General features: G+C 41.8%; 2 protein-coding genes across 4 annotated transcripts; both read right to left on the reverse strand.

Annotated features, from left to right (window-relative positions):
• Positions 1-153: 153 nt before the first annotated feature.
• On the reverse strand, positions 154-13,284 carry patz1 (POZ/BTB and AT hook containing zinc finger 1). Of its 2 annotated transcripts, XM_062403145.1 has the most exons (6): positions 11,677-12,959; positions 9,552-9,615; positions 9,261-9,432; positions 8,015-8,173; positions 4,666-4,878; positions 154-4,249 (listed from the first exon to the last, which is right to left on the reverse strand). In XM_062403145.1, exons 1-6 carry the CDS (start codon positions 12,930-12,932, stop codon positions 3,771-3,773), a joined length of 2,343 nt encoding a protein of 780 aa, XP_062259129.1. In that variant the 5' UTR covers positions 12,933-12,959; the 3' UTR covers positions 154-3,770. The 2 variants fall into 2 exon arrangements, with proteins under 2 accessions (XP_062259129.1, XP_062259121.1); XM_062403137.1 differs by lacking the exons at positions 4,666-4,878; positions 8,015-8,173 and having other exon boundaries at positions 11,677-13,284.
• A 1,715-nt stretch (positions 13,285-14,999) lies between these two features.
• Positions 15,000-24,361, reverse strand: eif4enif1 (eukaryotic translation initiation factor 4E nuclear import factor 1). Of its 2 annotated transcripts, XM_062403124.1 has the most exons (20): positions 24,034-24,361; positions 23,657-23,801; positions 23,320-23,463; positions 23,161-23,234; positions 22,221-22,348; positions 21,722-21,996; positions 21,223-21,421; positions 20,953-21,113; positions 20,566-20,704; positions 20,097-20,273; positions 19,593-19,864; positions 19,162-19,236; positions 18,771-18,948; positions 18,382-18,470; positions 17,949-18,082; positions 17,703-17,784; positions 17,457-17,580; positions 17,055-17,363; positions 16,759-16,929; positions 15,000-15,961 (listed from the first exon to the last, which is right to left on the reverse strand). In XM_062403124.1, exons 3-20 carry the CDS (start codon positions 23,416-23,418, stop codon positions 15,774-15,776), a joined length of 2,874 nt encoding a protein of 957 aa, XP_062259108.1. In that variant the 5' UTR covers positions 23,419-23,463; positions 23,657-23,801; positions 24,034-24,361; the 3' UTR covers positions 15,000-15,773. The 2 variants fall into 2 exon arrangements, with proteins under 2 accessions (XP_062259108.1, XP_062259099.1); XM_062403115.1 differs by lacking the exon at positions 23,657-23,801.
• Positions 24,362-24,438: the final 77 nt, after the last annotated feature.

Raw genomic sequence — 24,438 nt, forward strand, 5'->3', positions numbered from 1 at the left:
CACAGACATGGATCAACAGTCCGGTGCTTACAACAATATCTTATGTATTGGAAACTTTAAATTGATGTGAATGTTAGTTTGAAAGTATAAACCACCGTCGAATGTATAAATAAGATGTTCCAATATCCATCAGAAAAAAATACAACCTAAATATAAGAAGCTTTTTCATTTGCAATTTATTTGACGCCCACATCTCTGTACCAACAAGAGAGATGAGACTCAATGACAGAGTACAAAAACAAATATCTATAGAAAAGTATGCTTAAATTGAAATATGTCCAAAGACACATGTAGGTCACATGTTTAAAGAGCAATCTTGTTGCGTACGATGATAAAATACCAAGGTAACATATTGTACATTTCATTTGTGTGAGTTCTTTATACAAAAGTGTCAATGCAAGTCACTCTGTACAATTTTAAACCTTTAGAAAAGAGGATCTTTTTTTTAATCCACTGCTGTGCACAATCAGTATTTTTGAAGGCACTTTGCAACAGACCAAAAGCAGAAAGCAAAAACCATTAAGGTCGAAATAATCAATGGAAAGATTGAAGTACCAACAGGAGTGAAACAAGTCATACATCCCTGTGAAGAAATTCCTTCCTGACGGCATCGTCCACATGATTTCAAACAAATAATCACAACACAACCCTTAATAACGTTTAAGTTGTAAATACCTTAGTGCAGAGTGGATCAAAACAAAAGAAGAACAAAAGACGTGAGTCGTGCGGCCGGCAGTGTGAGCACTACCAGAGCAGCGTGACAGCAGAGTGACCAGTGAAACCATTACTGCCACCAACCAGTGATCGACATTCAGTCCCCAGCTCAGCTCGCATGCCAGGCACATGCAGTTTACACTTTTCAGTCAAAATGGCCATAAGTTAACACCCCTCCATACAACAGACAAGAAAAAGAACTATATATATGTACAGGACCACCACTGACAAACATTGATCATATTGGTTGGTTGGTTCATATATTTATATATCTATAGACGGTGTATGTGAATGGTATATACACTTGTAACAATCACAATAAAAACATAAATAATATAGGAATGTACTGAATTCAACAGACAAATTTACTTACAAATAATAATTAAACAGAAGCAGGAAACAGACACATGCATAACACACACACACACACACACACACACACACACACACACACACACACACACACACACACACACACACACACACACACACACACACACACACACACACACACACACACACACACACACACACACACACACACACACACACACACACACACACACACACACACACACACACACACGAGGTGATCATGATACCCAATAATTACATCTCATATTGTTTACTTTGCAACTGTGTTATTTCAACCTTGTATAGATCTACGTTTCAGTGTGAAGAGATTATGAAAACGATTATTCTTATGAACTAATCCATTAACTCAATTGGTCGATCAATAGAAAAATGCATTAACAACTACAGTGTCTTGTTTAGAGGTTAATGGTTTCTTGAGCTTCTGCAGTGAGTTTGCAGCTGTGGCATTTATGACAGCATACTAAGTATCTTTGAGTTTTGAACTAAATGGACATATATGATTCAGAAAAAAATCTGCCGGATAATCGATAATGAAATAATAATCAGTTATAGACTTAAACCTCATTTAAGTCAGATTATACTATACAGATCTTTGCATTCAATCACAGATGTCATACTGGGTTATTTAAAAAGTACAAATGGCTCGTTTATGTTTGTTCTCATCACAGGAATGTCTTGGGTTCAACAGTTTGAATTAAAGACAGCGAGGTGGATCGCTTGTGCCTTAACCGAGCGGAAGTTAGTGCAAAACACAAGTCGTGTCATCTACACAACAGAGCAAGCGAAGGATAGATCACTGACAGAGGGGCTGATCAATACAAGACGTGCAGGCGAAGAACATGAATAAACACTGGACAAAGAACATGAGCTTAGTTACTTGTCTCTGAAAAAGTTGCATTACGTTTGGTCGGTGCAGGAGCTGGTGGATCAGGGCATGAAACCCTCCTGGAACCCATTAACTGCTGCACAACGCGCACACAAGAACACGCACGGAACTCCATTTAACATGATCTACAGTGAGAAAATTATCAAAATGAGCAAATCACAAGATTTTTGTTTGACAATCAAAAATAAAAAACTGTACACACAAAAAAAAAGAAAACGGGCATGAATAAGTTAATAAAATATAATTTACATTTCTCAAAAAATAGACTGAAAATATACCTGACCTTGGTCCCTGGTTAATGTACACCACTGATTTAATTACTAACAAACAATACTCGGAAACTTCGTCATTGTTGTGGGGGGGTGTGGGGGTCCCAACCAGCTCATGGCATGTTTCAAGACCGATTTTGAATCTGAATTTACCCGACGTGATAGAAAAAAAACTATTTCATTAAATGATAAAAAAACATTCCTGGACACAGTATAAATCACAATAATAAATGGCTTTCCTCTCCTTAGGTTTGCACTTTTTTATATTAATTCTTCTTCTTTTCTTTTTTTTCTTAGTAATGATCAGATAAAAAAAATGATAAAGGGCTATTCACAGCCAAATGAGCTGCCAGGGGCACATTCTGTAAGATGTCACATCAGTGTACCAACTCTGGTCAAGAATCACAAATACAACTATCCTCTGAGGCTTTTTGCTAAGTAATGACGAAAACAGGTCCTTCTCTGTACTGACTAAATAAGGAAGATTTAAAGCTGCTGGGGCTTCGAGGTCATTTTCACTTTTTACCTTTAATTCTAGAAATCCAATAAAGTAAACCAATAAAACTTGATTAAGCTATGATTAACACACATTAACAACAAAGCACTGTGGTGTTAATATCTTCTGAGGTAGCTTAATTACATTTTTTCTAATGGGTGAAATATTTTTTGCCAACTTCTAAGACCCCAAATGTGTTTTGTGTCGGTGCCATAACAAATAAAATGTAGATTTAATGATACTTGTTTTAAAAGTGCTTCTGAACTGTCCGTTGTCAGCTACAATCCTGTCAATAATGATTCCCAAAGGTCCTTGAAAACTATCAGTGTTACTCAGCCACCTTTAAACCCACACTTTTTGTACAAAGTTGTGTCTCGTAATAAATGCGTATTTGAAATATGCCGTGTGCCTGTTAGGAATATAATTAATTGTCTGAAATAAACCGATTTGCAACAAAACGTGTCTGAAAAATTTAGGCCCATTTAAATCCATCGTCTTAATAAAAACTAAATCCAACATAAGTACAGAGCTCAGTCCTCCTGTTGCTGAGGTCAAGACTCTGTTTATATGAAAGATTCAAATCTGTTGTAATGGCCAAGGGTTGATTTACCAAGTACATCAGAGCCGGCCGACATTTAAAAGAAAATCATAATTTTAAGAATGCCGTAAATAATTAATTTCATGTCAGGAACATATGTGCAGCTAAGATTAACACAGAAGCCAAAAACAACTGAGAGCCTACCAAACATAACTTCAACAGGTTCATATCAGACAAAGGAAATAAAACCTTCATGTCGTTTCTTCACAAAGGAAATGTACACAACGTTCACTTTTCATACTCTGAAAAAGTAGAAAAAGTAGGAATCGTATGGCAGTCTCTGACAAAAATATTGGATACACATTAAGCAACGCGACAAACAGAAAAAAGTCTTCTTGAGGCAAAGTTATTCCCAAAAAACGGAGCATCTTCTGTGGGCAACCCGGCTTTGTCCAACAAGTGACAAGCTTCATTATATCTCCAGCAAACTTGTCACTTCCCTCCAAAGTCGAGTCCACTTTGACCTTCCTCAGCGTCCACCAGTGACGAGGCGAAAGCGGACTGGACAATCTGAAAGCCAAAGGACTCGAGCAAGGACATGTTTTGTTGGGGGGAGAAGGGAGAGGACAGGGACGGGGTCTGCTCACTTACACCAGACCCTGAAACTCCCTGGGCCTTCTGGCCTTTGTGAACTCTGTGCTGGTGCTTGTTGAGGTAGGACTTTGTGCGGAAGGCCTGACCGCAGATCCCGCAGGTGAACTTCTTCTCAGGGTCCGTCTTGGCTTTGGATCCCTCGGGGGAACCCAACGCCCCTGCTGAAGCTCCGTTGCAGGATAAGGATGGCATCTCGAGCTCCGGCTCGTCGGGTTTGTGTGGAGATGTCAGTTCGTCACTGTTTGGCATCTCTCCAAATGAAGGATCTGATTCCTCGGATTCCAGATGAGGACATTTCTCAGCGTTCTCCTCTCCGTCTGAGGTAAATGCCACATGGGTAGGAAGAGGGGAGTGAAGAAGGAGGAAAGGGGAGGGAAGAGAAAGATAAATCAGGACATATTATTATTAAACAAGTTTTTGACAAATACAACTTTAATCCAGTAGTTGGCTGGCACCTGCGAAAGTCTCAAACTTAAACATCAGGTGCTCAGAGAGAAGACAAAAGCACAATTGGAACAAGATGAACAATTGATTTTAAACATTAATATTTGAATTCAGCAAAACAGAGAAGAAAGACATTGCCTTCAAAAACGTGTCTACAGGGTTGAACTGTACTATCATCTAGCTCAGTCCATCTGCATAGTGTCCACTGAGGATTGTGCTTTGATCATCCAACCATTGGGCCATGCTTGCACCATGCCCCCAACCCACCCTCCTGCCGGACCGTACTGACCTGTAACAGGCCCATGGACGGGGAAGCCAGGCACCCCGCCAGAGCGACACTCCCAGAAATATGGAGTCCCACCTGGCTTCCCCATGAGCAGCTCAGGCTGCAGGCCCAAGGCTGGAGGGCCAGGCTGTGGATGAACTGGGTGTCCAGAGAGCCCATGAAAGCGACCCTCCGCCTCAGACGAGGTGAGAAGCAGCTGGCGACTGGCGCACAGGTCTACACGACACCCGGCCAGGGAGAAAGGAAGGGGGAGGGACAGACATAACAGGCCGGCGGAAACCATATGGACAGAATTACCTTCATTTCATCACTAGTATTTGAAATGCAGTCGGTAAACACAGTGTGCAGGACAGGTTTACTCGTATGAATGAATCCATGCTGAGTGAACCCCACCATGGAAGCTGTCTGGGACGAATGAATGTTATCCCTCCATACCCGGTCAGCTTAATCCTTATAAGTAATTATTTGTATATTTAATGAAAACAGTTAATGTTCGTGAAAAATACACCGGATGTGAGTTCATCTATTTGAATAGCAATTGGAAGTACTTAGTAATCCCAAGTAATAATAAAAAAACACAACTATGAACAACACAGAAGGTTTGCTCACTGGTTAACGCACAAAGCCAGCATTAAGTGCAGTTCCCATCAAACTGGACAATTACTAAAGAAAATGTTGTTAACATAGTAACAGCAAGTGTAGTTTCTGAATGGACAAATTTCTAAATGTGAGTTTCTCAGTTTATTTTAAAGTTAATCAGACGAGTAGTCAACAGATTAAATTAAAGGCAGACGGTATTGTTACATTTCCTTGTTCATTCTGTTCAAACAGGCCAAATTAACAGTGGGAAAAAAAACCATTCTGTGAATTCTCAGTATTTTTCACAAACACAACTTAATTGTCTCACATGACATTAAATTCAGACTACAGTGAAAAAAAAAATCGGTAAATATAGTGACAGTACACATTTCTGGCAATTTCCAAGGGAAATTATACTTTCAGCTTTTTCTTCTGGGAGCTTAGCTGGAATCTGCCTGATGACAGAAAACCTTTTTATACTTTTGTTCAAGTTCATTTACTGACACATGATCATTTAAAACTGTTCAACTGTGAAACAGCTAATTTTGACCAGCTACTATTTTACAGCCTATCATTGCTATTTGGTAGACTAATATGAACTATTTTCTGCCATAAAAAGGTAATATTTTGTGGCTAAAAATAATGTTTAAATGGCAAAACTAAACACAAATCTAAACACAGTGCCTATCATGGCTCCTTTAGTTTTCATGCATACTGTGCAGTTGACCAAATAATACTGGAAGTCCATTAAAAAAAGGCTTTTAGAAGTTAGAAGTTATATACTTATTGACGGTATGTGCCAAAAACTCTGAAGCGAGAATATGTGATTTTGCTGCGGGTTAATGTCTTTATGGGACTTAATATGTATAAACATGGTGAGGAAATTGAATGTTGATGATAATAAAATCATGTCTATCTGGTACAGCTTTAAAATTGTTCTCATCACACCTATTAAACAACCTATGTGGTCTAATAACCACATACCATCGTTTCATTATGCTGCTGCCAACACAAAGCTATAGTTAAACTGATCCTGGCGTTATGAGTTCACTTCATGACTGATGCTAAAACTTGATGTCACAAAAGATACTGCAGCAAAACAGAGATTTGTAAATCAGCACATAGTGAAACAAATCTATAGTTCTCCACAGACTACAATCTTCTTTAGCCCTAAAAGAAACAGCCTATTTTACTCACCTTTATTTCCTAATTTCTCAACTATTGCATAAATCTCTTCACCTGCCTCAAACAGAAATCTACGTATCTGCTTCAGAATATAATTAAATCCATAATTATTGTTATAGCTACCATCTATTATGCTATGCAAATGGGTAAATTGTTATTTTGTCGAAAAGTAAGTTCCAAGTACAAATCAAAAGAGAAAATGATTGGTTATTTTTGCCAGTTGTGGCTCACTTTGATGTGTGCACTGTCTCTATGCTACTGGTTCTCCCACAAAATTGCACAACAAAAGTTTCAGTGAATCCAGGACATATGGAGGGCACATGAGGACGGACACATTGCTGGACAACTGCTGATGAACCAGCCAAGCAGGTTCAGACACTGTTTATATGCTGCCATGGCCATGCAAGACAGACACGCACATACAAAAGCAAAGTATGCTTCATATTCTTATGTTATTATAAGTAAGAACACAAGTCTAGAAATATAATTGTGCTCAATTGCTAATCTATGGCAAATACAGCATGTTGCTATACTCTTCTGCCCTTTGACTAGAGTCAGTGAAACTACTGTGAGCTTCTAATGTGTCCAGCACTTTTCCTGCAGCTTGTTGAACCATGAGGTTAAGCTTAGCTTAGTTCTAATGTGAAGTGGCCCCCAACTGTGAGTGTTAATTCAGAGGAGTTTTATATCACTAGATTGAAACAAAACAGTTGTTACTTAATATTTCAGTCACTGGCAGATATAACTGAAGCACCTGCCAAGGCAATTAGTTTGTTAATATATGACCCAAATTATTGAGGAGTAAGGGAAATACTATAAAGTAGATATTTAACACTATGCAAATTAAATCAAACTAAAAAGGTAAATAAAATCAGCAAGGTCAGCACTATCTGCCATTTCCCTTAATTCCAAACTATATGAATATTATGTATTCTAAAACAAGGGGCAGATTTTAGTAAACTTTACAATTTATATTTTAAAGCATATCTGTTGAACAGCAATAACTGGCATTTTTGGAGGATAACTTTTGCAGATAGCTTGTGGTGCTGCAGTCCCTTCAGGGTTTACACAGGGCTGTAGATTGTTTCCTAGAAATTGGCACTAGAATCAGTACCAGCGATGGCATTTCTTAAGTTTTGATGCAACCCAAACAAATTAAATCAGTGGTATGAATCTAAATAGTAATTACTTAAAATTTGAAAATACTTTATTTTGGATATACACCACAGTCCGGCTTACCTCCCTAGTCATTGCATAAAAATGGTGTAATAGCTAGATAATAATAACCGAAATGTCCTAATTGAGCCGTACAATGACAACAGGGAAAAATTTGTTTCCATCCACCTGATTACCACAGAGATGTTATGTATACACTGCCCCTTCTTAGCAAAAGACCCTGACAGCTCACTCACAGAAGGACAACCAGCAGACAAAATGATTGCACAGTAGTAAATGTTTGGCAGTGCGGTGAATGTATACTTGTGCTTTAAACATACACACAGATGCAGCAGCATGTTTCTCCACAAAGCAGCAGCGCATATGAAAGCCAGAAACATGACAATTTGGGATGGGGCGGTCGGCCGCTTGCCTTCCACTGAGCACTGGTGTCCCATGTGGTAAGGGGTGCCGTTGTGCATCTGCAGTCCCCCCCGTGGCTCGGGGAAGTTGTGCATTGTGGCTGAGGGGGGCAGTGGAGAGCCGTGGTGTGTCTTTATGTGGACCTTAAGGTAGGACGCAGTGGAGAAACCTGGGACCAGAAGAACAAAGAACACGGCAGTCGTTTGACACACACAAAGCCTTGGCTACAAGAGGGCCGTCATGTAAACAAGGACGGACGGACATCGACAACCCTCACCAGGAGATCAAAAGTGGGGCGAAAACCAGAATAACACATATGGTTAATCGAGGGAAAGCTCAATAATTTTTCCTTTCCTTAATTGTAAATCACAACAAAACAGCATCACTATATCAACAGCAAAAGCCTGCACCGGGCAAGCAACCAAATTATTTTAAAAACAGCCTTGGGTGCCACCTCATCCACCAGAAGAACATTAGCAGGTCCAAAGTACAGACACAGCAAGAGTCAAGTAAACTGTAAAGAGATGTTCTCATTGATCAAATCACAATATCTACATCACCCTCTGATCTGATATATGCACCTACAGGTACTCCTTTTTGTAGGTTGTTTTTGAAAAACCAACAGGGTGATGTAAAATAACGAAATTGACTTTGATTCAACGACATGCTTTTTAATTCCAATCCTGTCTGGGAGGTGATTTTCAGAAAATCGCATTACAACATTGTAGCACAAGGAAGGACACAAATTACTGACGAGGAAGAAGATGAAATAGGAACCAGGATTCAGTCCTAATACCACACACACAAAAAGGCACCACACAGGGTTATCATCCTTTGCGGTGTAACGTTACAGCTCTATGGTGGCAGCATTGTTCGCCGCCTCTTTCAAAAACTGTAAAACTTATTGAATCTGATACATATTTGGGAGGTGAGCACACTGCGTTGCCAGACGGAAGCCATACAATATTCAACATGAACGTCTTCACTTTTATAGAGACACAGTCACAACACTCTCTTGAGTCGACCTGCAGGACAGGATTACAGGACATCCTGCAATTGCCAATTATTGATAAAAATCAACAATTTTAGAAAAGCTCTAACAACTACAGCAGTCCAACCGTAACACCATCCCTCCTCATATTCCTATTAGCAGCTGCAGCGACATCTGAATACATGTCATCCGCCATTTGACATGGGGCAGAGTTGTCTCGGTGAACTTTGCAGACATGTGGTATGCTGCCGTTTTCCAGGATTACCTTTGTTGCAGATGCCGCAGTAGTTATGTGTTCCTTCACTGTGCTTCTTCAGGTGATCCGTCATGTAGGCAGCGCGCAAGAACTTGCCGCAAACTTTGCATGGGATTTTGTCCTCGTGACAGGCGAGATGTGACCTGAGGCGATCTCTCGTAGCAAAAGAGGCATTACAAATCTGTAATACAGTTATTGACACGTTAATGTCTCGCTTACATATGGGGGTTTTAAATACAGTCATTAGCTACAGGGTTTTATTATGTATAACAACTCCAATCTGTGGATTCCATGCGTTACCTGGCACTTGTGGGGTCTCTCTGTTGTGTGAACTTGTTTGATATGTCCGTTCAGGTGGTCGGGTCTGGAAGAAGAAAAAGGAAACAAGAGCCAGAGGTGACTGTGAATTTCTAATATGTTCATTACGACACAGCTGAAGATCGCTGGTAGGAGATGAACTAAACCATGCAAACTAACATGCCTGAACACAGGCCAAGTCAGTAATATTCGATTATTATATTCAATCTGTTTGGTGTCTTTTCAAAACCGAAAAATATTGTTTCCCCATGTCTATTAATTGATAGATGAAAACACTCCTGCACACCCTTCTACTGATAGTGAGCCTTGTTTGTGACATTTGAGTGCCAGACCTTCGTCAAAATTATGCAAAATAACTGTAAGTAAGAAATCGACCAGAACTGTTATTAATAACACTAACACTGATTGATCTATTAAAAAAGTAAATGACTGAGGGCAGACGTTTATTGAGGTGTCACTTTATATGGGATCATTAGACTAAATTACTGTAGCTTCTTCCTCCTTCTTCCTGTTCAGTATACCATGAAATGAATACAGTGGGCGTAATATCAGTTTGACATTGAAGACAACCAGTAACAATAGCTGGCACATACATGACCATGAATACAATAGTTGAAGTTTGGCACAAATTATTAGGGGAGTGCTCCCATTCACATATTGTATTATTATTTCTTTGACTGTTGCCTGTGCTGCAAACAGATTTTCCAAATAGGGACAGATTTGTCTATATAACTATATAAATAACCCTAACCTACATATGTTAAAAAAAAAGAGGTCCTCCATTCTAAAGCCGTATAAATAAACCGGGCTATTTCACAGCAGACATTTAACTTTAAATTTAAGCACAGACGTAACTGACCACATTACAGATGGCTTTTCCTCTGTGTTCAGATGCTCTATTAATGACAGTGTGACAGGGCCAGCGGTCCTTCTCCTCAGCAGACATTTTGACTTGTCACAGCAGGCCCAGATGTTACTGATAACATTAACAATGACTCTGTCTGTTTGCAGTGGTTAACTCCATTATATACACGCGTGTGTCCCCTGTTATAACAGGTCAAAATGTCTCCGGCAAAAAAAACTACTGAATAGAAAAGTAGTTTTTTTTTTCAAAAAGTTTGTGAAAGGGGCAAATTATGTGTTAGATAAGATAATCCTTTGTTGGTCCCGCAGAGGGAAGAATTTACAACGTTAAGGCATCAAGAAAGTAGTGATGTATAAACATCAGTATAAATCTTAATAAAATTCATGTAAGGAGATATATGAAAATATAAAAACTAATATATACAGTGTTGACAGAATATGTACAGTGTGAATATGTCTACACTGAAACAGATTGCACATTTCACAGATGGAGATTAATATGGCAGAGTTCAAAAGTGAACCTGGTTTAAAGTGCAGACGTATATTTTATGTGCACAGCGGATTTACTGCTGCAATAAGAAACCTGCATTCATGCTTCGGAGACATTCATGTGAAGTCATAAGGAATCGAGGATCATATATTTGGGAGTAACTCTTGATACTTGATAATGCAACCCACCTGTTGATGAGCCACCACCAGAGTGAACGTCTCCCCCACTAACACAGGTACGTCTCTCTCATCGACCTCCATTGTTTTCCCTTTCTCTACGTCTTTCAAACCTGTGTGACTGCTGCTTTTTTTTTTTAACGCATCATCCGTCCTGTACGTGGACCTCCAGTGCAGCAGGTGGTGACATCGAGTCAGTGGCTGGGCCTGACAACCACCGAGCCTGGGAAACAGAGCTGGGCACTTGGTGTGCATGTGTGTGGGAGTGCGGCTGAATTACATGATGCCTGATGTGTGTACTGCAGTTATAAAGCTGTGACAACACTGTATGTGTATCCTCTCCAATCACTGTCACACAGGGACTTGTGTTTTACATTATCATTACAGAGAGCATCTTTACCTCTGGGTTTGATGTGTTGTCAACTCACAACAACAACAACAACAAATCACATGTTCTCCCAAAAGTGGAGTATCCTTTAGACACAGATTTACAAAGCAGGAGGCTGAGGCTCGGTCCCGCCACTGCTTTCCCCACAACTCCAAACACAAAGACATGCTGTGTGAAAGCTCAGCTCACCTGGAGAAGCCTTTACCGCAGCTTTGGCACACGTACGGCTTCCCGACGGAGCCGTCGTGGGACCGCACATGGTAAGACATCCTGTCCTTGCGTTTGAACCGGAGCCCGCACACGTGGCACGCGTACGGCTTCTCCCCGGAGTGGGAGAGCTTGTGTCGGTTCAGGTGATACACGTCGCGGAACACTTTCCCGCAAATGTCACAGCCGACGTGCCGCCTGGTCCTCTCCCGCTTGCGTGGGTTGTCCATCGACAGGCCGCCGGGTAACTGCAAGCCGTTCTCCACCAGACCCGGGTGGGACATCAGCGACAAGCCGCCCGCCGGTGACAGGCTGTCACCGAGGCTGTGCGCGCCGCCGCTCGAGGCTCCGTGCTGGGCTTCGTGGTTCTTCAAGCGGGAGGCTTCGGTGAACGCTTTCCCGCAGGTGCCGCACGGAAACAGCCCGTTGTCTTTCTGGGGGGTGCTGTGGTTTAAGTGAAGCGCCTCCACGACACCACCCGCTTTCTTTGGTCGGCCCCTGCTCCTCTTTGACACCGGGGAGCCGTCGCCGTCGTGATGAAGCGTGTTCCCCGTTAGCTCCGCGGTCGGGGACACGGGCAGTCCGCCGACATGGTCCAGCATCGGCACCGACGACTCCGCGCCGTCTACCAGCAGCACGGCGGCGGCGGCGTCCTCGTTCGCTTCCATGGACATCTGCGCATTGCTAGCAAAGCTCTGGCCGTTCAGCAGCAGCCCTGTTCCGTTCACGAGCCCCTCCTGAGCCGCCGGAAAACCCAGCTCCGCGGCGGCCGTGGCCTGGAAGAGGCTGGCTTCTCCCCCCCGAGAGGTCGGGACCAGGATCTGGATGTTGGACTGTTTGATGACCTCCTGACAGATCTCGATCACCGACCTCATCAGCAGGAACTTGGCAGCTGTCATCAGCTCCGGGAAGCACTCGAGCCGCACCACGATCCTGGAGGTGTACGCGAAGTCCAGGATGTCTTTGAAAACTTTCGGGCTGATCGTGTGCATCTCCAGCTCCTTGGCGTCGCCGTCGCCCTCCGTCTGGCGGCCGAACACCGACTCGAAGTACTCGCTGCAGGCGGCCAGCACAGCCTTGTGGGCAGGGAAGCTGTCCTCGCCGACGCGCAGCACCACATCGCAGAACCTGCCTCCATCTTTCCTCTGAACGTTGAGGTTGTGTAGCATCTCCGCGCTGTGCTTGCTCACCTGGTAGGTGTACGAAGAAGTCCAAGACGGCTCCGCTACTTTCTCCATGCCGAATTCATCCAAGAGCGGCCGTCTGGACGCGACAACGGCCGGCGGAGAGGCGGATTGCGTGCGACGACCGGGATCGGTTGATTCCAGCGAGCTACAAAATCCAAAAAACCAACCGCACCACCGCGTCGGTTTAGCATCGAGCGTCAGACGTTAGCTGTAGCAAGCAGCGAAAAATGGCAGCCCCCCAGCTTCCTGTGAACTTTGACCCTGGGTTTTTGAGGGGTGGGGGTCGCTCTGGTTTTGTGAGAAACGTCTCGTATGGGGTTTCATGCTGTGGTGTGTGTGTGTGTGTGTTTGAATTCGGTTCTCTCGTCACAACCACGGTCGCTCGGGGGAGAAGAGCAGCAGAGCCGGGGTGTTCGGTGTTTATGGCAGATTGTGAACACGCAGGTCTCTTCCTGTCTGTGTGTAAAACCCCTCCCCCACCAACCACCATCCAGCCCCCTCCTCCCTGAGAGCTGACTGTAAACCATCACACATGTACTCCAGCATACATGTACTACACCACACTGTCTGTAAACCCACTGATCACACGTGGACTATATCACACTTGCACAATAGAGAGCTGCCCTTAAACCCACTAATCACATGTTCTCCATCATACATGTACCACATAACACTGTCTGTGTACTCACTGATCATACATGTCACTGAAGAAGTAAACTGTAATTTTACAGTGTTTTCAGTTTAGAAATAGGACCTACTTTTACATAATCCTTAATAAAACATAAAATGTAAAGCTACTTCCCTCTTATGTCCACTCATATCATATAAACATAGGTTATCTGGTTACACATTTGGTTAAGACACTATTTATAAAGGGTGAGTAAAGCTGTAATTAATGGAGAACTTTTTTTTAAATCATCAGTGTCTGGGATGCAAGGTTTTTGCATTATAATTTGTGTGTCTTCATTATGACTGCTGCATATGGGTTTTGTGTTTCCTAAATGATCCATTAGAAATAGTTGGTCACCTTTATATCATGTTGAAAATTGAAGTCACTGGATATTCAGTACATGTCAGCAGTTGTTTATGTTTCAGGTATGTTTGTCCACATCCTGCTGCACTGGTGACACTGCCCAATAGATGTGGCTCCCCACTGAATTAAGCAGCTTCTAAAAATGAGTAATGCTGGAGGATGTTCAACAACCTGGCCACCCCAACGCTGTTCTTGTAGGTGGCTTGTAACTGATAAATAATTCCCCACTAATACTTTATATAACATTTATAATGCAATTAAAGGTTTTAAGCCCTTTTAATTGTGCTCAATCCGAAACCTTAAGAATAATTATTCTACCCAAGTAGCTTAAATAGTTAAACACACTATTCTAACCATCAGCAAATACTGAACAGTTTGTTTCATTATATTCATGAAAAAAAATTGCTTTATGCTTTAAACATTTTTAAAGCATAAAAAACTAGGACCTTCTTTGAAAGTACAGGAACTACAAAATCCCATTAAATGGTCATTTAAGAATTGCAAACAAGACATTTGTGGATAGTGAACAATATTTCTAAACGACTAACATTAGTGCACCATCGTGTCTTGCTCACATACTCATCAATGCAATCTCTGCATATATAACTGCCCCGATTTTTTAACAATGACCATTTAACACTGCTTTACATACTTAGATACTGTACAGTATATACAAGAAATGTTGTACAAATGGTTATAATACCCAGAAGTTCAGTATGTTTGACGAGAACAGCCAACACTGTACAAAATAAAATTCAGACTTCAACTTGATGCCAATTTAAATGGGTAAAACAAGACAATATAACCTAATGCAGCTACAGGAGTAGCTCAACATTCAAATTCTACAAATTTACATGGAGCGTTCGTTATTGACCCTACCATTTTAAGCCATGTTGTTCATATTGCTATGGAACCTGACAGCATTATGTTAAAGCAGTATGTCCAATATTTTGCTCTCCTTTAGGCAAATCAGGCAGAACATTAGAAACACTTAATCTGATTCATTGCAGTAACGCAGAGCTCATGTGTTTCCTGTGATTGTTCTGGTGTGCCTAGTGGAGTGACCATTGGAGATAGTCAGCAGCACAAAAGTAATACAACACCCATTTAAAAACAATTGGAATGTTTTACTGAAGTTTTTATTTATTAATTCTATTTGTGCTTTTAGCACAAACTGCATCCCAAACACCTTCCAAAAACTGACAGTGTGAGCAATGCTGTCCACGATAGTGACATAATGGATGGGAGAGGATACATTTAAAGAGAAAGGGAGAAGAAAAAAAAGGCACAACCATCCCCCTCCACTTCTTGAAATGCTCCTGCCAGTCAGTCTTACAGAGAAGGGCCATAAGCCACACCACAAAGTAAAGTTAGAGTCCACTTAAGTTACTCCCAAATGATCTCACTAGCAGTGGCCCTCTCTCAGTGCAAGGAAAGGGGGGAGATAAGGTGGACAAGACAGGAATGCTACCAACTCTTGGTGACTGTTCTCACAGTTTTCAGTAGAACTGCTTGATAGATTTACCTTCCCAACACCCACATAAAGAAGCCACCATACCTATATACAGGGAGCATAACATTCTTTCCCATGGTCTGTACAATTAGGCCTATACATTATTTACTGTGCATAATCTAATACAAAACAAAATATCACTCAGCTGAAATACAACATCTCCATCAATCTCCTCTTCAATAGCAGTGACTTTAAAGTTGAAGCCAAAGCAGGGCATGGTTAGACTATCCAGTTCTGTGTCTTTCAAATAAAAAAATTCACATTTTTAAATGGTGACGTGGTTGAGGAGATCGGCCCCAAAACAAACAAAAAAAAAAATTTGCTATCCAGCTCAGTGTTCATTTTCTTATGGCCGGAACTCCAATTCATCTACACTTATGACCCTGGCCGGCATGGAGGGGAGTGGCTGTTCCAACACATCTGTCCCAAACCACTTGGCGAGGCCTAGAGGGGGGCTGCCTCCATGTCGCTGGGAGCCGTTTGTCCGGTGGGGGCCTTGGATCTGTGACATTGGGCCTTGGACACTAGGATGAACTGCAAAATGGGAAGAAAAGTAAATAAAGCTTAATCCAAAAGTTAATAAACTTAGAAAGGTTCTCACCCAATACAAGTTAAATATATACACAGGATTTTAAACACCAATGTAGCAGCAAACAACAGTTTTCCGAGTAAAGATAAGTGGAGTAATGGCATCCTGAGCAGAATGACACCTCACTGTGTGTCGTGATCCAAGCTTTGTTGTATTTGCAATGTGTGTGTGCGTGAGCGAATGTTAGTCCTGCCTGCAAAACCACAACCTAGTTTTATAAATGTGCAGAGTGGCAGGATTAGTGCAAAGTGCTCTAATCGTTCCGGAATTTCCTCCATGAAAAACTAAAAAACGTCCCCAACAAACAAAATGGCACCAAGTCAATATTGGTCTTACTTTGGAGAATTAGAGCTCGATGAGCAGAGAAAAAGGCTCCAAGTTACTACAGTATATAATTTAACAAATTTGTAATTTATGACTAGTTCAAGTGGGAATGATCATTAATTTGCCATTACTAATACGTACACAGTAATGTAGGCGAGTCTACGGATCATATACAAGCGGCAACTAAATTTACATGTGAGGTCTGTATGGGTTTATTCTGATTAGCTCTCTGCAGTTTCTAACATTACATATAGATACAGTCTAATATAGAGATTATCTTGTGAATATGCACTCATGGAAGATTTTTAAAGACTCCTTTATCACCTTAAGCCGTAAACATATAGACATACCAAAACCTCTGAGCAAACACATCACCTCCACACTGCCAGCAGTAATATTTGACATCATTTTAACTTACTTGGTCTTTGTTGCTGAAGTTGCTGCTGCATTGCTGCTAACTGCATCTGAGTACTGGCTCGAGGAGGTAGAAGTGGATGCCCTGCTGCATTTAGAGGGTACAGCGGTTGTCCCAGCAGGGCAGGAGGCAGGCCTTGAAGTTGTGATAGGTCAACATGTGGTGGAAATATACCTGTAGAAGCAAGACCATTAGTTCTAAGAATCAAATAAACTACACAGTCAATAAAAGCCTCACAGTCAAGAACAAGTTTTACTAAAGATGAGAACGCAGGCAACATTTTTTTTGTATACACTTACCTGCTTGCACAAGAGCAGGTCCGAGCTGTTGAGGCGGGATTCCCTGTGCCAGCATTCGCTGAACCACAGTAGGGTGCAGCTGGGGAGGAGGACGCACCATGGGTACATGGGATAGCATCGGCACTGGGTAGATGGGACGAGGGTAAGATGAGGATGGTCCTGGAGGTACCATGGTGGGTGTATGGCGTCCAGCGGAACCAGGCCTGAGGCGTTCCTGCTCCTTGCTTGGCTGCGAGCTGGCCTTTATCCCCGCAGACTGGGCTGCATTCCAATCCATCGCTTCCAGGTTAACATTTGGGAAGCTGCTTTCTGTAATCACACAACCCAAATCTCAATTTTAGGGTTATTGGACTTCATCTTGCACTCAAAATCAAGAAGTTTAGGATAAACAATGTGGTATACCATCTTGAGAGTGCCCTCTTCCATCGTCTTTCGTGTCTGAACGGCTCGATGGGTCATCTCTGCTTTTTTCTTTTGTCGCATACATTTTGCGGATTACAGATGTGGGTGTAAATGAAGGAGACAACTGAAATAGTGAAATAAAATCAGTTTCAGCAATACCAGTTTATATACAAAATAAAAAGGAATTTTTAAAGACTAGTTGGTTTTAAAAAAACTAGTCGGTGAGGGAACTCAGTGTATACTCACCATGCTAGTGACAGCATTGCCTGGAGAGTTTCTCCCTGCGGACTGAGGGCCTGGTCCAGGGGAGCAATTAACATGCTGCTGTCTGTTGATCACAAGCACATCAACCATTTCTAAATGCATTTTCAGCACTCCATTTTTATAAAATTAACTATTAAGAGGTGGCACAGTATACATTTAATCTCAGGATTAAATGGCCAATTTAAGCTTTAAAATATTGAGCAGTACCTAAATGTCTTGAAAACCAACCTATTTCGAAAAGACCTGTCCAGTGGCTTGTTGTAATTGGACTGGAAGGAGTGGTGGGCATGAAGAGCGAGATCCTGTTGGAATGCCAGTGCTTCCAGGTCGGCCTGATTCACTGGCATTGAGAGCGCCCTCATCTGGAGAAACAATACATACAGTTGAAAAGATCCCCAAATGATGAGGTCTTCAGAGTTTAAAGCTAAACAATATTTTGTGAGCCAGCATAATGCTCGTGGAGCCACCGAATTTTATACGGAGCACTGAAAAGGTATTCTGGTGATATAATCTCCACTTTATTAAAATCCTAGAAATTATACATTATGTCTAATGTAAACAAAACAGAATAAATTGTTTTAGCTTATGTGTGAAATTTTTCTGAAATTCTAAGAATAATGCTATTATTTCACATTTACTGAGTCCAGCTATAAAAAGCAACCTGTTGCTGTGTAGAAGCTCCCGGGCTGATGGACCTGTGCATATCACCAAACTGTTCTGGCAGCATTGGCTGATGACCAACAGGATAACCTTGTGATAGAAGAAGTAAAGTGAAAATGTCAGATGTTGTGGCAGCATATTAAAAGGCTTTCGATGTTTAGAGTTTGCAATTGTAGCCGCTTTCTTCTAATCTCTTAATCATTGACTAAGACAAACACTTCCCACAATTATCCAAATAACTTTTGGATGCATGGGCTCATTTCTGATTATTCTTAAACTTGTGGATGAAGTGTTAAAATTACAAGAGAGAAAGTCACTACAAATAAAATACTCTTATTCCATGGAGTGGTGAACAAGTGCTGCAACTTGTCACTGTTGAAAAGAACTTACCGGTTGGAGGCTGTAACCGACTGTTGAAGTAGTCAGGTGAGGGTGCCCTCTGTGGAAAGAGAGGGGGTGAAGGGCCCTTGTGTAGTAGCCGGGCAGAGGAGGTTGGGCCCTCAGAACTGCCCAAAAGATTAACAAGTAGGGTGGGGGAGCCACTACGAACAGGTCCGCCCAAAAGCTCCTACAATACAAAAACATTTCCCAAAGAAAGCCACATTCATTTTAATGTTATTGGTCCAAGTTAGATTTTCTCCAGTTCAGATTAAACTCAAACTGCTGCACAATAAACAGGTTAATCCTGCAATAATGATGTACTACTACACATGTCTGGCTTGTGATCAGGTGCAAGTGTAATATTCACATGGGATAGGAGCGCGACAGTAGGTATACACACCTGGAAAATGTTTTTCGGCTGCTGAGCAGGCACCTGAGATTGAGACATCGTCACCACAGCTGGGTCTGAATTTTGCTGCATTGCACGTGGAGAGAGAATGGGTTGTTCAGTACATGCAAGGTCAATTACGGTACAAATGCAAGTCAGTTGTGCTTTTGGCTGAATGTACATCTATACAAGGACGCTTGAAATGGTCTTCGCCCTTGCTACGAACCACATCGCCAAATCAGGAACTGATGTGACCCGAGCTTTCATTCAAACATATTCAAAACGGTACCAATTTGTGCCTATCGCTATTGCTCGAGTTAAAAAGTTGTTCAGTCTTCGCAATTGGAAAAATGTCTTTGTGAAGTCACCTGTGCTTCATTTCAACACACAAGTGTGCAAGCCTGAGGCTACATAAATAAAAAAAGTTTTACAGGAATACTTACATTGTTTGAGTTGGTTTTTGGGTGAGTTGGCAGAGTTCCACTTGCCTTCATACTGCTCACTAGTTTATTAAAGGCAGACATGTCTGGGTCACGCGTGTGTGGACGGGCACTTGGTGCTCCAGTCAAAGCCTCCTCTAAATGCTCAGCCATGAAGGGTGTGCCGTTTCCTCTCTGTGGAGGCTGCACCTTTCGCACCTGTGGTTCTGAGCCCAGCTTCATCCCCTTCATCCCCCCCTCCACCTCTTCCAGTGAGAGCACCGCTCCACAGTTGGCTAGGGACAGATAAATATCAAGCATTAGGTGGCTGTTCAAAGTGAACAAAATACTAAACAGATGTGTGGCAAAAACTGTCCCTTTTTATTTAATCTATAAATGTATTCACAATTAAAATAAGCCATGCTCAAATTTGTATCTACATTTCATGACCATACATGAGCAGTATATTCCCGGTAACGTGTGCTGCCATGAGACTACACTTCAAACTTTTCATGAACTGGAACTTACTGCTTTCCCGTAGCCTAGCTTTGTTGACTGACAGGGTGGACAGTAGAGGCTTCAGGTCTATTTTGGCTTTGTGCAGCAGCTCCAGGATGTCCACCTTCTCTCTGCACTCTGATGATTGAATAGGTGTGAAGTATGTGACGGGGCCCTGGCCCTGGGACGTGCAGCGTGGTTCAAGACCTTCAATAAAAAGAAGATTCATTAAATATTGAAGCCGTCAACTTAAAAATGTAAAGCCTGTTTTGGGATTTTTAAAATTTGTCATTGAACATCTGGATAGATTAAGCCAAGACATCTTACAATACTGTTCTCTTGACCAATTTATTGTAAATGTATTATTGTTGCTGTTGAAGTTATTGCTAATTTATTAATCCTGAATTAAAGAATTTTACTCTGGCCTACTTTTAAGCAATAGTAGCATTACAATTCTTCAGCCAAACACTGGGCAAGCCAAGGAAACCAAATCATTTACCTGCTAGTTTTTCCAGCTCCTCGTGAGGAGTGGACCTCAGACTACTTGACTGGCTGCCTGATGGGCTCAGGTTACTGGAGAACCACTGACTGAAGCGGCTGGCTGACACAGGGCCCTCCCCCAATACATCCTCAATCATCTGAAAGACAGAAACAGGCGCCTGTGAGTGCAAAACACAAAATCTGCCGAAAGGCAACAGAAGGGTGCGAGAACAAATACACAACACTTGCGTTTAGCGTGCTTTCCATCAATTTAGCACAAAATGTGCTGGACAATTGAGGGCAGTGTCAATACATGCACTGCTGCTTGGCATTAAGTTGATTTAACAACCTCATTTAATTAGCATAATGGTCTTATAAGGTCTCTGAATTAGTAACGAGGACTCACAGAAGCCAGTCCTGGCATGGTCTTCTCCAGATTGAAGAATTCATTGAAGTCAAAGTCTCCGGTCGACTGTTCCGGCAGAACGTCCGGGTGGGGAACCTCCTGGTCGGCTGACTGCAAAACCACCTCTTGCTCTTCTGCTTGTCCACCATTACATTCCACTACTGCACATAATATTAAGCTGGTTATTTAAATAATATCATATAAACTCATTAATATACTATTAGTGTTGGTTTAATGCAGAGGCAAGATTCCAGAGAAAGTTTGACATGCCTTCTTTCAGAGACTCTGTTCGCTTCCTTGAGCGCTTGGACCTGCGTCTATCATCTTCCAGGATTTTGTCATCGAATCCAATGAGCTCAATTGTCTCAGACTGGCTTGTCGGACCAGCAGAAAACCACTCTGGCTCCTCCTCTGCGTAAGAGTCATTCCTTCTCCTTTCACTAAAGACCCGTTTGTCACCAAAATCTCTCTGCAAATAATGACATAAGACAATGAAAATTTGAATAATTAACAGAACTTTTCTCAAGGTAGATGCTTTGTTTAAAATAACCACAAATGAAACTATAAAATAAAAAATGAAAGCTTATTAATTTTACTTAGGTCGAGTATAAACAGCTTGATGAAAATCTACCTAATGCGTAAAAGAGGTGCTCTTTTGCATATCTAATCCTTAGCCATCCAAATTAGCATTGTAAACAAATCACTGCAATGCATATCTGACAGCCGAGGGAAATTCATTATGGATGGACAGAAGGCAATCAACACCAACCCTGTATCTTTTATCTTTAAATTCTCTCTCCCGTTCCCTCTCCTTCTCCGCACGGGCCTCTCTCTCAAATGCGCGGGCAGCCATTATACGTCCACTACCAATTCTGCGTGCCCCTCCTAGACGGAGAGTTTCATTCTCCTTGTTTTCCAGGGGGCTAATTGGGCGACGGATGTGGGGTGCAGGCGCAGCGTTGCCTTGACATCCCCCTCCAAAGCTGCGTCGCTGTGGGCTCAGTATCACATCCAGATCATCCTCCTTTAACCGCTCGCGAGGATCTGAATACAATTATAGCAATTTTGTGTTGACACAATCTACAACAGGCACAGGTCAACAAGCGTCTAACTGTTGTGGAGTATAAAACTTTCTTATCCCTCCTGACAGCAAAGTTGTTTAATATTCCCTTAAGATTTCTTAGCAGTTATGAGCATTACAGTAAGAAATGAGGAACATTGGATGGTTAAAAAATTGTCATCTGTAGATTATTAAAAAATATATTTACCTGGGATTCTTCGTTTCAGAGGAACTCTGTCATCCAGATAGTCCTTCTTAAATCCTTCCACTGGAGAGCTGCGCTCTGAAGTGGGATAAAGGGAGGCATGCCACTTCTCAGGGTCCCAGACGCCATCACTATCAAAAGACCATTTGAAAAACCTCAATTTAAAAAGACCCTCATCTCTTTACTGTCAAGACAAACCTCAATGGAATCACGGAAAGGCCTCAAAAACATTTCATGTCTAATGTCAACTTTTTAAATAATGTATTAAACAGTTTGGAGCAATAGGAAAGAGGAAGCACAATACAACTATATTTGGTGAATATAAGCATTGCCACAACTACTACAAAACAAACTATACATTTTAAACTTTGACAGGTGCACCAAGAAGAGTAATGATAAGTTTCATCATGCCATCTCCTTTTCATCTTTCATCCCAGATCTTAAGAAAAAAATATCTGATCTAAATTGAAATTTTTTGTAGGGCTGGCAATTCAAGGAAAAAGGTACAAGCTAAACCATACACATGACATGTTTGTTCCCAACTTGACACGTTTAACACAACCACAGCATCTTATGGGGAAGGTAAAACAAAAGATAGAAATGATTATAGATTTGTTTGCCATGACTTTGGAAACCTCTTGTAAACTTAGCTACTGGGCGCCCGCCCCCCCCTTACTTTTTCAACAATTTAAATGGGTACTCTGTTATCATTAAAAGCTGTGTGCTTATAGTTGACACGCATGCATGTTTAGCCACAAATGTGAGTGAAATGCTCAAACTGCTGAGGCCCGATTAGGGTCAAGGTAAAAAAAAGATACAAAATTGCATCAAAAAGGAGACAAAACAAGTATCTTAGTCTATCCTTTTTTGAACCACATAATGATTATAAAAGTGTATAAAACCACTAAATAATTTGTTTATTTCCCAAGGAATAAAGACCTACCTGTCGTAATTCTCAGACAGACAGTCTGGCCTCTCATTGGAGATTGGCAGTTCTTTTATTTCAAGAAGCTCCTCCTAAACAGCAACATTAAAAAACAAAAGGTTAAGATCTCCACTTAGTATATTATCACAACGTGTGTTTTACCGTTCATCTTGTTACCTTGGTGTATCTGTGTGGAGCCGCGGCTACTGGTTGTTGCTCAACTTCATCCGCAGCAACATCGTCAGTCTTCGGCTCGACACAAGCATCGTTCTCCATGATTGATTTCAGATAGAGAACCAACAGCTTCTACACCAATAATGTCTGTGTTGGAAACAAAGTAAAGTTAAACGTTAATCCACCGTGTCTTCATGTTTACCCGACTGCCACGGCAGACGATGATCAATTGATTGATGAAAGCAGCAAACAATCTAAACTGGTTGGAAAAACAAAACCATAAAAACCAAAATTGTCATCAAACTATCAATACACTTTATCGGAGGACGAGCTAACTTACATGGGGACAGGTTCAGCTAACGCTGCTAGCCAATTAGCAAGTTAATTGAAAACAGCCAGTGACGCCGACGTTGGACGTGACATGTCAATGACAAAAAAATCCACTAGCGTTGGTTTTAATTAATGGATTCCCGTTGGTTTCTGGGCTGTGAACGAACACGTTTGAAATGAATACACCCTCAGCCAGAACAAAAACACCCTCGCCAAGCTTTGTCCAAATGCATCAACTCTCCACAGACTTTTAGGAGACTAAGCGACAACAATTAGCCCGATGGAGGGTTTGCTAGCTCGCGACCCACATCCAGTGAATTCGACACCTCATGAGTTGTACAAGATTTACAATAAATACCATCGAGCTGGTAGATTGATACAACTTACTGGATTTGAACGTTGTGTGGGGGGCTGGCCGAGCGGCGTCAGCTCACGATAGTTAGCTAGCTAGCTAACCTAGCACCTTTAGCTAGCTAGCTAACTAGCTGGGCAATGGGGATAATGCCCACCCAGCGAGCAACAAACCTAAAGCCGGCTGAGTAGTTTTCGAGATTTTAGTAAAACAATATGTACTAGGGTAACGTAAAACAATAACACGGGTCTAAATAACGAATTAATTCACACAGAGACTGTGTAATCTCAAATAATAGTCGGATCTTTCTCTGTTTTTCTAAGTCGAAGCACCAATTTTCCTCTGATCGCCGCTTTAAGAAGGTCCTAGGAAAGATCACACTGTGCCCACTGCGCCTTTGTAGAATTTTCAGCAGTCGAGTTTACGTCCGCCGTATCACA

Source organism: Platichthys flesus, chromosome 2, assembly GCF_949316205.1.
Source record: "Platichthys flesus chromosome 2, fPlaFle2.1, whole genome shotgun sequence".
Lineage (NCBI taxonomy): Eukaryota > Metazoa > Chordata > Actinopteri > Pleuronectiformes > Pleuronectidae > Platichthys > Platichthys flesus.

What these genes read in the sequence shown, in the direction of transcription:
- patz1 (XM_062403145.1), bottom strand. Translation starts at nt 12,932, where the DNA reads ATGGAGAAAGTAGCGGAGCCGTCTTGGACTTCTTCGTACACCTACCAG. An exon ending in AGAGACCCCACAAGTGCCAG is followed by an intron (nt 9,433 to 9,551) that starts GTAACGCATGGA and finishes ACTGTATTACAG; the next exon opens with ATTTGTAATGCCTCTTTTGC. An exon ending in CTGCGGCATCTGCAACAAAG is followed by an intron (nt 8,174 to 9,260) that starts GTAATCCTGGAA and finishes TTCTGGTCCCAG; the next exon opens with GTTTCTCCACTGCGTCCTAC.
- eif4enif1 (XM_062403115.1), bottom strand. Translation starts at nt 23,418, where the DNA reads ATGGAGAACGATGCTTGTGTCGAGCCGAAGACTGACGATGTTGCTGCG. An exon ending in TCTGAAACGAAGAATCCCAG is followed by an intron (nt 21,997 to 22,220) that starts GTAAATATATTT and finishes AATTGTATTCAG; the next exon opens with ATCCTCGCGAGCGGTTAAAG. An exon ending in TCGGTTACAGCCTCCAACCG is followed by an intron (nt 18,471 to 18,770) that starts GTAAGTTCTTTT and finishes TTCTATCACAAG; the next exon opens with GTTATCCTGTTGGTCATCAG.